This window comes from Danio rerio, chromosome 24, assembly GCF_049306965.1.
Source record: "Danio rerio strain Tuebingen ecotype United States chromosome 24, GRCz12tu, whole genome shotgun sequence".
Taxonomy (NCBI): domain Eukaryota; kingdom Metazoa; phylum Chordata; class Actinopteri; order Cypriniformes; family Danionidae; genus Danio; species Danio rerio.
The window spans coordinates 39,549,642-39,563,210 of NC_133199.1; the positions used below are offsets into that span (position 1 = coordinate 39,549,642).

General features: G+C 37.6%; 1 protein-coding gene across 16 annotated transcripts in view; it reads left to right on the forward strand.

Annotated features, from left to right (window-relative positions):
• ccdc178 (coiled-coil domain containing 178) overlaps window positions 1–13,569 on the forward strand; it is a 326,195-nt gene that overhangs the window by 24,065 nt on the left and 288,561 nt on the right. For 12 of the 16 annotated variants that reach the window (XR_012399519.1, XR_012399518.1, XR_012399517.1 and 9 more), the window contains 6 exons: window positions 144–327; window positions 1,594–1,656; window positions 2,000–2,161; window positions 2,317–2,430; window positions 2,582–2,727; window positions 4,548–4,707. Coding sequence is in view for 8 of the 16 variants with exons in the window: in XM_073941078.1 (XP_073797179.1) it covers window positions 144–327; window positions 1,594–1,656; window positions 2,000–2,161; window positions 2,317–2,430; window positions 2,582–2,727; window positions 4,548–4,707 (829 nt within the window). In the remaining 8 variants the exon portion in view is untranslated. Of the gene's footprint in view, window positions 1–143; window positions 500–1,593; window positions 1,657–1,999; window positions 2,162–2,316; window positions 2,431–2,581; window positions 2,728–4,547; window positions 4,708–13,569 lie in introns of all 16 variants that reach the window. The other 4 variants (XR_012399523.1, XR_012399520.1, XR_012399521.1 and 1 more) reach the window with 1 other exon arrangement.

Genomic DNA, 13,569 nt, shown 5'->3' on the forward strand with positions numbered 1-13,569 from the left:
GGTTGTCATATATTCAGGGCATTTTCATTTCCACTTGTGAAATATGCTGAATGCTGAGTAAGAGTTTTTTGTAAGTGGGCTGCTGTTGGTTTGCTCTCTGTACATCTCAAGGGACTGACTGTGCTTTATGATGTTGTTTTTAGCAAACAGGCTGTGAGAAAGCTAGCGATGGATCATGAGCACATCAAGCTGAAGATCAGTCTGAGCGAGAAGCAGTGGAAACCAGTTAAAGAAGAACTCCAGCAGGTTTCCAATGAACACTCAGACACTAAAGCTGAGCTGGAGCGTCTGGAGCGCCAGACCTTTCTGGAGGAGCTGAGGAACAGGGTATGAGGGCACATGTGCTCTTCAGATCTGAAGAACAGTTCATTAGAGCAGCAGTGTTTCCAACCCTGTTCCTGGAGGCTCACCAACAGTACGCATTTTGGATGTCTCCCTCAGCTGACCCATTCACTTCAGGTTTTGGAGTCTCCTTTAATGTTCTGATGAGCTGATTCAGGTGTGTTTAATTAGGGGGAGGTTGAAAATGTGCACTGTTGGTGTGTCTTTAGGAATAGTGTTGGGAAACTGCACCAGAGAGCTCAATTAGTGAACAAGTAGCATTTTAAGAGCCAGAAAAGTGATTTAATGTATATAATATATGTGCAAGGAATATTTTTCAGCTTTTTGTTTGGATATTTTAGTACCGTCCCAAGGAAAAAATAAATCAATAAATTCATGAAATAGCTGAATCCAAAAAAAAAAAAAGTTTGAATCTTCTCCCTCCATTACATTCAACACTTTTCCCATTGAAAAGTAGAGTTAGTTTCAAAAACCACCAATTAAAACCATCACAATATTACAACTGTTCATAAAAGCAACGAGTACTCATTTAAATGCTTCTGTAGGTATACAATAGCTTTATATAAAGGACAGATAAAAATATAAGTTATTGTTGACTAAAAATGTTTAAAAAGCATCACATGGCCTCTTTAATGTTATTAATGCAACATAGGTCCGTTCTGAAAATGTACCCCTATATTTATTTCTGGAGATTGCGAATTATGTAGCCAGAAATACGAATGGCTGCATTTAGTCTTTAAAACGAACACTACGAGGCGATATGACGCTGATCCTTTTTGTGCTTACATTAAATTAGGTCAATCTGTTCTTTTAAAAACAATATCGGTTGGGTTTAAGGAAAGAGGACGGTGGGTCAGTCGATCGGTCGGTCAGTCAGTCGACAGCGGCCTCTGGTGGATTTTCGCAAGAAGTGCAGGCGCTAACGGCACTCGCAAGAGAAACTTAAGATCTAAAAAAGCAAACACAGCGGCCTCTGGTGTATTTGCAGAAACAAAAACTGCAAAAAAAACGTTACCTCCTGGGACGTATTTGGCGCTCTCCAAAAATGTATATCAGGGTACGTAATCAGAATGAGCCTGGGTTGCATTAATGGCCTTCTTTGACAATAAATACATTAAAAATATTTGATTTTAAAGATGGCTGAGAATCATAGTGTAGTAGGACATATTCTGAGCTGCTTTATTTTTTGTATTTTGTTCTCTTCGCGCTGAAATGTTTCTTCATAATACACCTTTTCTTTTCGGTGTGCAGAAAGAAATTGACAAAATGAAGTCTCTGGTGTCAACCGAAAAGGCTGCATTTGATTTCATCAAGGTAAAACCTGTCTTAAAAAAATTTACAGTTTATAATTACTAAATTAATAAATTAATTATCAATGAATTTGTGTGTACATTTTATGTGTCTGTTAAAGGGATAGTTCACCAAAAATATTTAATCTACTTACCAAACTATTACAAGTTTATTTTTTCTGTTGAAGGCAGGTAGGCAGTAGCCATTGACAGTAGGTGTATTTAGTAGGAAAATAATACTATGAAAGTCACTTTCCAACATTCATTACAATATATTTCTTTCATGAACTCAACTCAGACAGTGGAGTTTTAGTTTTAGGTTGAATTATCATTTACCATTGATAAGTTGTAATTGTTTTAACCTTCAGGGTAATCTGGATGTAGAGGCAGCTGAATATATTCGTGAACAAAATAACTGTAAGCGGGTGAAAGATGAACTGCAGAAAAACCACAACGATGCTTTCATTGCAACTGCTGAACTGGTGACTGAATTGGAGAAACTGACACAGATATTAACAGAGAAATCTGAGGTAAATCTGACCGGCTTGGAGGAGAGTTTTTAAAATATTGGATTTTAAGTCACATCACCACTACATTTGCGCAGTCCTAAATATGATGGCCGTAATTTTCATTTGCATAAGCCTGTCTTTTTTATTTATTTGTACCTTTTTAATTTCTTTATCAGACTATTGAAAATTTGAAAGTGAAGCTAAGTGACCTGCAAGCTGCAAACAAAAACCTCTCTGATTATTTTGAGGAGAGAAAAAAGCACCATCAGGAGAGTTTGGATTCTGCAAAGGTAAAAATAAAACCATATTTAATTTATGATACAGTATGAGTTCTACAAATCTAAGTATTATACATACACAGCAGTATTGCTAACTTGTACTCTTAAATTGCTAAAAACATATATGTAATTCTATATTTATTTATTTTATATGTGTTATCAGGAACGTCTTACTCTTCTGTTACTGCGGTACGATGAGAATTCAAACCGTATGAAGGAAATTGACCTGAAGTCTAAGGATTTAAAGCAAGAATCAGAGATGATGGAGCAAACTATCAGCACTATGCCAGATATTATAGAGGACTTACAGTAAGAAAAAATGACTGTGTACATCAAATTTAGGTTACACATTTTTTTAGGGTGCTGTTGTTACAATGTAATTGCACAAATGAGTCACAATAGTTTTTGCTAACACTTTACGGTGTCCCTATTACTTATTTAACTACTGAGTACTGTTAATTAATTACATGTAATCACACTTTATTTTAATGTACAATTCATTAACACACCATTAACAAAGACTTTTAGCTCAATAAATGACTACTTAGCTGTTTATTAATAGTTACTGTACTAATTTAGTAGTTGGGTTTAGGTATTGGGTAGGATTATGGATGTAAAATAAGATCAACCCAAGCTCATTCTGAAAACGTAGCCCCGCGGACATTTCTGGAGACCACGATTTACGTGGCTGGAGGTACGTATGGCCGGCTGGGTTGACGGCTCGCCTCCTCCGTGTGTAGGGCTTTCCCGCCGCAACCAGTTTGTCCGGTTAGCTCGTCATGTTGCGTTGGCAGAGCGGAGGCCCTGAGCAGGAGGAAGAGCCTGCCGGGTTCGAAGACCGGGTTCGAGTCTGGGGAAGAGCGGTTTCAGAAATCCGGTAAGACAAAAAACAGAATCCAAAAAATAAAGCGAACAAGTTCGTAATGGATCCGAAAATGCAGTCAAAATTGGACAAGGGCTTTTCTTTTTCTGCATGGCTTTCGTAAATCATCACTTGGGTTTAGGGAGAAAGGAGGAGGAGGAGGCCAATTTGCAGGCCGCCCAGTTAATCGTTCAGTCATTCAGCCAGTCGGTCAGTGGGACAGATGGTCGCTCGACAGCGGCCTCCAGCGACTATTTACGTGAGAACAGCGGTCTGTCGCAGATTCGCGAAAGCAAAAATTGCACAAATACGTACCTCCCGGGAGGTATTTCGCAGTCTCCAGAAACGTCCGTGGGGCTAGGTTTCCAGAATGAGCCTGGGTTGGTTAAGGAGACTCTTAAACAAGATAAAATGTTACAAAGTTTGTGCAACAAAGGTAGATCAACATCTGTAACGTGTCAATAATAATGATACAGTAAACCTCAAACTCTGTCAACAAAACAAATTTTGAAAATCAAATCTGAGCTTTCAAGTAAAGGAACCGACCATCATTATTCAAATACATACTGCAACATTACAAATTGTGAAGTTGAATGACTTTATTACCCCCTATGCTAAAACAAAATCCAACTAGTGGCTGGGATGCACAAGAAACCAAAAAGCCACTCTGGCGACATCCTTTTTTATTTACAGTCTCCTCAGTGCTACTATACGGCACTCATTTTCGCCAGTGTTATTCTGACCTGAAGTAACAAGCACGAGCGCATGGTTTCCTTTACCATTTTCAATGTGCTTTGCACTTGTGCTCCCCTGGCGTCTCTTGGCGCATGCTTAGCAGCCACATTTTAATAAAACTATAGCATACCAGAAACTTCTAACCAAACTTTTTTTTTAATCGTCATTGACAATGGTGTTCGGTCAATCAGTACCAATTTTACCACCCAGCCCTAATGTTACTACATTAGAATTTTAAGTCACATTTTATTTTAATATATAATTCATGCTACAGTATTAACAAACCCATTGGTAACCAATTAACTAACACTTTCAGCTCAATAAACTACTAATTAGCTCGTATTTATAGTTAGTAAGGTAGTAGTTAGGTTTAGGTATTGGGTAGGATTAGGCATGTAAAATAAGATCATACTTTCTAACAGTTTCTAACTTAATAAAAGGCAGGTAATAAGCCAGTAGTGAACGGTGTGAATTGTAAATTACAGTACGTGTTACATATTAGACACACTTGTTTTATTGTTTTTTTTTTCAGGGCTTTGTCAAACACTATGATGTCCAAACATGGTACAGCCGCAGAAGTGATGGGTAACTTGCACAGAGATATGGCTTCCTGTGAACAGAGGAAGTCTGATCACGCACAGATTCACTTGGCCCTGTTCACTCAACGCCAGGCTGTCATGAAGGACACAGAGGTCAAGAACCCTTCTTTCATATTTACATTTTACGTCAAGATGATTGATTTCCTATACGTGCTGATCCTAGACCGGCTTTGCTGTTTAAATATGTATAATCCAGGTTAACAAATGTTTTCTTTACATATCAGAAAAACAGATCAGCTGAAGCCAAACGAGCATGAGTGCATTTGATTGGTTAAGGGATTTGATGTGCTCCAATCACCATTCAAGCCGAAATTACTTTTTATAAATATTTAGATTTCCTTTGTAAGGATGATGCACTGCCTATTATTTCATGGGATGGCCAGACATAGAAAAAAATGCATTTTGGAACACATATTTAACAGAAAACCTTTTATCCAATATAATCTGCATTTTTCTGACAGTCATTTATATTTAGTTAAACATAAAATGTGTGGTTCTAGCACACATACATTTGCAAACATATAGGGCTTGCAAACATAAATCTGCATTAAACCAATCAGTCTCATCTACCATTCACTTTAAGAGTCAGTTGCGTTGCGTCATGGCACATTTGCTATTTACATGGCAGACTTGGTATTAAAAAAATGAACACTTCACTATTGAAAAAAAGTTAAACAAACCATCTGCAGCGCGAGGATAAAGAACGAGCCTCCTCCATTCGGCCTCTTTACATTTTTTTTTACTTTACTTTTATTCTTTACTTCTTTATTTTCGTTAAGTAAGTAGAAACTACCTCCACTGAAGACATCTATTAGCCTACATATTTAATTTTGTTTGTTAAGCACAACGATTTTTAAAAACTATTCCTAAATTCAGTTCTAATTTCCAGCAAACGACAACAATAATAACTTAAAGTGGTAAAAAAACACAAGTGAGTTATTTCCCGACACACGTCCTATTGTTATGCCCCATATGGTGATGCAGACGTCTAAAAACCCAACAGGTGGACAAATCTTAATTTTATTTTTATTAAAAAATATATAAACATGCACATAAAAATAATACTACTTCTTATAATAGCATTATACTAATGCAAATTTGCGCATTGAGGCAGTGATTTTTATATCTGAAGGGGACACTACACTATCAGTGGGTGCCGTCTTTCAGATGAGACGTTAAACCGAGGTCCTGACTCTCTTTTTAATGATTTTTCATAAAAAAATTCTATGGCACTTCTCGTGAAAGAGCAGGGGTGTAACCCTGATGTCCTGGCCAAAGTCCCTCTATCGGCCCTCATGATTATGGCCTCCCAATCATCCCCATCCACTGAATTGGCTCTATCACTGTCTCTCCACTACACCAATAGCTGGTGTATGGTGAGCGCACTGGTGCCGTTGTCCTGTGGCAGCCGTTGCATAAGTTGGTCAATGGCACAACCTATTTCTGTTCCTTAAACTAGCAACGCACCAACAATGCGCCTTTACACGCCTCCTTTTTAGGCCGGTATGCACATTTTAAATAGCAACAAATTGCGCCAAACTTGTCCTGCACCTTATTGCGCTGGGTTTATGATATGCCCCATAATATTTGGATTAACAATATTATAGATGAAGGTTTAGAGGCCATTGAATTATTGCTATCCATAGGGGTTTTTCGAAGTTAATTTACATTTATTCTATTAGTTCCCCTATGGTGTTGTCACTTGAATATTTATCCCTTGTAAATGGTTTGCATAATAAAAAAAAAAAAAAAACTTCATATTTGGTCTTTGCAGAAAAGGTTTAAATTTTTTTTCTGTGTCTTCTTATGGCAACTCGGGCTCATTATTGATAGGTACCCCTATATATATTTCTGGAGATCCCGAAATTCGTCCCAGGAGGTACATTTTTTGGGCAGTTTTTATTTTCGCGAATCCACCAGAGGCCGCTGTGTACATTTTTTTTAGATCTCAAATTTCTCTCTCCAATGCCATTCGTGCCTGCTGTTCTTGCGTAAATCCACTATAGACTGCTGTCGACTGACTGACTAACCATTCGACTGGTTGAATGACCGACCCCTCCAACAACCCCCTCCCTAAAGCCAACCGACAGTGTTTTCAAAAGCAATCCAGAAAAAGAAAAGACCTCGCCTGATTTTTACCACAATTATTAGCTCTTACCATGTTTTCACACTGCTATTTACTTTGTTTTTGTTTTATCTGCTTTCTGAAACTGTTTTTCACTGGACTCAAACCCTGTCGTCACGGTCAACTCCATGCATCTCAAGTCCACTGGCAAACTAATAACAGCGGAATAGACATCCACACGGAGGTAAGCCGTCAGCTAGTTGTGCGAAAAGAAACAGAAGTTGTCGATGTCATAGCACCCCACAGTGTCCATTTTAACGATGAAATGCAGCCCTATGTAGCTCTGGCTACATAATTCGTGATCTCCAGAAATGTATACGGGGGTACATTTTCACAATGAACCTGTATTACCTTATGGCCACAGTTTAAACTGCAATTTCGACAATCCCTTATGCCTAAAGATAAGCTGGCAGTTCTTTAATCTCATTGAATCTCCATTCATTTCATGTGTAGGTGTAGGAAACATCCTAATGCACAATTTTTCTGCAATACCCCACACTTAATGGGATAGTTTGACCAATAAAATTAAAGTCATCGTTTACACAATCGTTTCAAACTGGTTTGGGTTTATTTATTCTGTTGAACACAAAGCAAATATACTAAAAAAATACTGTAGTATTTTTCATGGCTGCTGGTCTCCAACATTGTTCAGACTAACTTACTTAAAATAAGAAAGGAATTATTAAAAGTTTAGAACCAATTGTGTGTAGAGAATTAAAAACTTTTCGGTGTACTATCTCCTTTATCTCACCCCTCCACTGACATTGTCTGTAATAATTTGATGAAAGCTCCAATTTTCGGTCAGAGATTATGTTACGTTTGGCATGAAATCCATGTATTATCACTTAATTTTCAGAGGGAAAAGCCATTTTAAAAGGGTCGTAAAAAATTCATAAAAGTTTTAAACCACTTGAGTGTTAAGAATTAAAAATAATCTCACATCTCTACTGACATTTTCTCGAATAATTTGATGAAAGCTCCAATCACCTGTTAGAGATTATGTTGTGTTTTGGAACACATATGAAACCCATGTATTATCCCTTCATTTTCAGATGGAAAAGCTATTTTTTGGGGGTCGTAGTTTAGTTCAGCATTCTTCTGAATATCATATTTCGTGTTCAGCAGATGAAAGAAAATCATAAAAGTTTAGAACCACTTGAGCGGGAGGAAACGATTTTTGAATTTTTAGGTGAACTATTTCTTTAATCTCACACCTCTACTGACGTTCTCTCTAATAATTTGATGAAAGCTTTAATTTTCCGTCAGAGATAATATGTTATGTTTTGCATGAAACCCACGTATTATCACTTCATTTTCGGAGGGAAAAGCTATTTATTGGGGGAGTTGAGTTTCGGGATTATGGCCTCAGTCAGAGCCTGGCGCCTGATGAAAGTCTCACATGGCTTATCTAATGTGAAATCGCCATGTGGTATATAGTTTCATTAAACGGTGATCAAGAATGCATTAGTTCAAAACAAGAAAAGGCAATGGGGCTTAATCCGCCATGCGCGCAGAAGCAGCAAACTCCAAACAAGTTGTTGGTGCGAGACAGGAGCCGAATTAAAAGTCCTCCCTCATAGAGCCAGTCTGCCATTAACTTGCTGCAGGGCAGCAGAGCAGAGAGTCTCTTTAGACTCTCGCAGGAAACAATAAAGCGGCACAAAGATTCATTGCCCAACAGAAACGTTATATATTTGAACACTTCATACAATAAGAGGCAATGTCAGAATGTCTTTGATTGACCTGAGGCGCATCATTCAGACGTCACAGTCAAGATGGCAACAACACTGGAAATACAGATGATGACCACTGTGTGAATGAGAAGCACACACTTATCAAGATTTCTGTGTATACACAGATTTTTTTTTCTTGATTATGGTCATTGAAAGCCTAATTAAAAAAAATAACAACCATAATTGTGAACAGAGCTGTGACTTTGGGTCACATTTACTAACAGCTTGCTCAATGCAGATCTTCTGGCATAAGCGCTGAAAACACTTCATACTGTACTGTATTGGCATTCTGTAAGCATCTGTATCTGCAGTTTACCTGTACTGCTGGATATGTGTACTTTTATTTACACAATGAGTAAATATTCTCACGAGAATTTGCTTTGTGATTTGTTTAGTAAATCTATCCTAAATTATATGCTAGATTGCAATTGTACACTTAATTTAGAATCTTATTATAATTTCATTTACACTTGCAGTCTCACTAATTAAATCCGTGTCATAATTGTGAGTTGTGTTTCTCCTGTTAATGTATCGTTTTCATATAGGGCGTTATCATACATTTGATGCAATGGGGCATGACGCAAGTGTTTTTTTATTTTTTATTTCAACCCGACTCTTACAGTATATTTTCATGTCTCGTGCCATGTTGTTTAAATAACATATTGGCACCTAGTTTTGTGCCCATGGGTGTGCTGGTCTACAAAGGAAGTTTGTTAAGGTGCATTGTTGACGCGTTGCTTTTTTAAAGTCAGTCTAAAGCCGATAGCAGTTTTATTTTGTTGTTATTTTAAGAGTGATATGCCCCTATTGGTGGCTCCACAAAACACATGTTGCTTATTACACACACAGGGATGCGCAGCAGCACAGCATTTATAAATATGAAAAATTAAAAGATTGAAACACAAAGGATTATTATTGTCTACATAAATATGGAAAAGGCTACCTACTTCCTCATGGGGCTTTGGTATATTCCAGTTTGTTCAGTAGATGGCCTGTTGGCTTTAACCTTGCGCACAAGCAGACCCGTTTCCTCTCTTGTGAAGTGTTCTGTTTTTTTTACCGACAAATCCACTGTGGAAATAGACAAAATGCCATGGTGCGACAGTAACTTATTCTTAAAGATAATTGGAGATAAGACTCTGATTGGTTTATTATTACGTCAAAAACATTAAGAGAATAAGATCTTTTAGACCAGTGATTCTTAAACTTTGGTACATGTAACCACTGTTTTAGACCATGCGTGTCGACCATTTTTCCTATCATTAAAATAGTTCAAGTGGATTCGGACACAACCTTATTGCACCTGCACCTTGCACTTTAAACCATGCACTTACATGGTCAGTGTAAGAATAACACCACATACTTATTCTGACCTGCACTTAGGTAATCGTACAAATTTTTATGCTTTTTGATTAAATGTTTGTAATAAATTTAAATATTAATAATTCAAAACGATCCTGATGCTAACAAATGGGTGAAACCTAGTGGTTTAAATATTTTTAGTAGTTAATTAAATAGTTAATTAATGAGCATTTTGCAGCTGCACTGTGATGCTTATATATAGTCTTTTTAATATGCCATTGATTGATTTAAATATGGCTGACCACACGTGATTACGTTCCCCCATATACATTTCTGGAGAGTGCAAATTATTTAGCCAGAGGTACAGTTGAACTCAGAATTATTAGCTCCCTTTGAATTTTTTTATCTTTTTTTTTTATATTTCCCAAATGATGTTTAACAGAGCAAAGACATTTTCACAGTATGTCTTATAATATTTTTTTCTTCTGGAGAAAGTCTTATTTGTTTTATTTCAGCAAGAATAAAAGCAGTTTTTCATTTTTTAAAACCCATTTTAAGGTTAATATTATTAGCCCTTTTAAGCTATATATTTTTCAAAAGCCTACCGAACAAACCATCGTTATACAATAACTTGCCTAATTACCCTAACCTGCCTTGTTAACCTAATTAACCTAGTTAAGTCTTTAAATGTCACTTTAAGCTGTATAGAAGTGTCTTGAAAAATATCTAGCAAAATATTATTTACTGTCATCATGGCAAAGATAAAATAAATCAGTTATTAGAGATGAGTTATTAAAACTATTATGTTTAGAAATTGTCACGGTTGTAGGTGTGTGCGCTCTTCTGAGTGTCTGTTTGGTCACATGGTTTTGTTTTGTTTTGGTGTTCCACGTGTGTTGGTTACGTCAGTGTTATCTCACCTGCTATGTAGAGCTCTGCTTCCTGATTAGCCTGCCAGTTGCGACTCGTTATCTCAGCTATATCTGGACAGAGCGTCTCTTGTCAGTTCGTTGTTGGGTTTGTTGCGCTCTCTGTTTGTGTTCAGGGCTGGCGTGGAGTTCCGTCCGATACCCAGATCATCTGTTCTGTTCCTGCCTGTTCTCCGATCCCTGTTTTAGCGGATTACCGCTTATCTTTTGTTTGTTTATTTGTCTTTTTGGACTTTGTTCCTACGCTATATTGACATAGTCAAACTGCAATTGGATCCTTCTAGTATTCAATCCTTCCGTTACAGAAGTGTGTTAAAAAAGTCTTCTCTCTGTTAAACAGAAATTGGGGGAAAAATAAACATGGGGCTAATAATTCTGACTTCAACTGTATGTATGGCTGCATTTAGTCTTTAAAATGAACGACAGGGGCGATATGGCGCAGCCAACAGCTTCTGTTTCGCACTACCAGCTGACCCCTTAACTCTGTGTGCACGGCTTTCCTGCTATTACCAGTTTGCCCAGTAACTCGCCATGTATGTTGGCGGACTTGAGATGCAGAGCGGGGTTGACTGCGACAACGGGTTTGAGTCGGGTGAAGAATGGTATCAGAAAGCAGGTAAAACAAAAGCCAAAAAATAAAAGAAGTAAATAACAGGGTGAGAAAAACAAAGGAGCAAATGACACTCACAAGAAAAAGCGTACACAGTGGCCTCTGATAGATTCGCAAAAACAAAAACTGCAAAAAAACGTACCTCCTGATACTATTTCTGCGTTCTCCAGAAATGTACATAGGGGTACATATCTACTGTATAATGAGCCTGGGTTGGATATCTTGAAATCTACGCTGCAGATGCCATTTTTTGTAAATCGTGACAAAATTAATATCAGTGTCAATTTTGTGACAATAATGTCTCGAGATCACAGGTATTACTTTTTATTATTTGTTTTTTTTTCACCCATATGTACATCACTATTTCTGGACCATTCTGCCTCTTTATCAGACACTACATTACCAACATGAGCACACAACATAAAGCACATGTGCAAACCACCAGACCATAGCTCCAACAATTGTGGCCCCTTTTATTAGCAATTATCATTTCAATAAATCCTCAAGACAGATGCTCCTATTCAATGCAACAGTTTCATCTGCATCTGTATTTCCCTGGGAATCGACTTCATGACCTTAGCATTGCCAGCGCTGTTGAGGTCAATGTCGAATTGACGTTTGCAGATGTGTTTACAACCCATTTTATGTCTATAATGTAACATGTTTCTGAGTGGATCAGCAAAAGTTTCGTTTTTCTTTGCAAAAGATAGCAGCGATTAATTAATTTAAATAAGAGCTGTAAATATTCAGTAGATTTTTCTTGTGTTCTTGCATTGCAGTTTCTAACCTTGATGATAACGGTGAACTGTTGTGCATTTCCTTACACAATAAGTCGAGATGCGTTAAATGTAACTCGCCCTTATGGACATACTCCACTGTGACTTCCTCACAAGCTGAATTGGGTTTTTTTCCCCCCTCTCCCCTCATCATATTCTCATGTAGCTTGTTTACTTGATGAAGTCAGACGCTCAGTGAGTAGAAAAGCAGTAGGATGCAAAGTGCAGACACCATCAGTTTCTTATGGCCAATGAAGTGTAATTTGTCCCATTTACATTTCAGAGGTGCATCAGACGGGTTTTGTCAGCACTGCATGCAGTAATTAAGCTTTAAATCAATAGCCGGCATTTGTCATGTTTACTGCCACTCTCGGTGCTGGGTTAAACTCATCAGTTTAGCGCTGGGTCGTTTTACTGCCCAGACACACTTCATTATTCCTTATTCCCAGGTAGAGCAGGAAATGTTCTTCTCCATCTCTCTTTCCATTTCTCTCTCTCTCTCGCTGTGTCTGATGCTGACACAGGGTTGTGGAGATTGTGGAGACAAGCAAATCAGAGAGCTATTTATTGTAATTTGTTTACATGCTTCCTCAAGTGCTGTATGATTACTGGAATTACTGCGTTCGGATAGGTTTCGTTGCCGCATTTTGGAGTAAAACGAGTCAGATGCGAAACGAAAAAAAAGTAGTGCAGAAAATAAACAAGCATGCAAATGATGTAGACTCAATCTCATGAACATAGTCACATAATACATTCATTCATTTTCTTGTCGGCTTAATCCCTTTATTAATCTGGGGTCACCACAGCGGAATGAACCGCCTCACATAATACAGTGACCCCAAAAAAATAATAGGGATATTTAAAAAAATCAACATTTCCTCACATTTTAGTTATACCTAAGTGGTTCTAAACTTTTAGGAATTTCTTTGTTCTGTTAAACAAAAAACAAGATATTCTGAAGATTGTGGGAAAAAAAGAAACAAAAATATCATGAAAATCAATGGTTGCTTTTTTCTAGCATTCTTCAGTATGTTTTCCTTTGTTTTCAACAGAAGAAAGAAAATCAAACAGGTTTGAATTAAGTGAAGGATGAGTAAATAATGCAGCATTATGAATTCGTAGTCCCTTATACATTTCAGGAGAGTGCAAATTATGTAGCCAGAGGTACATATGGCTGCATTTTGTCTTTAAATCTAATGTAAAGGGTGGTATGATGCCGCTGACGGCTTCTTTTTCTTTTTGCGCTGCCAGCTGACCGCTTGGACTACTTTTCCGCTGTTACCAGTTTGCCCAGTGGCTCACCGCATATGTTGGGGGACTTGAGATGCAGAGAGAAGTTGACTGCAGTGATGGGGTTAGAGTTTGGCAAAGAACGGTTCCAGAAAGCAGATAAAACACAAACAAAAGGCAAAAAAAGAGAAGTAAATGACAGGGTGTGAACATGGTAAGATTCGAAAATGTGGTAAAAATTAGGCGGCCG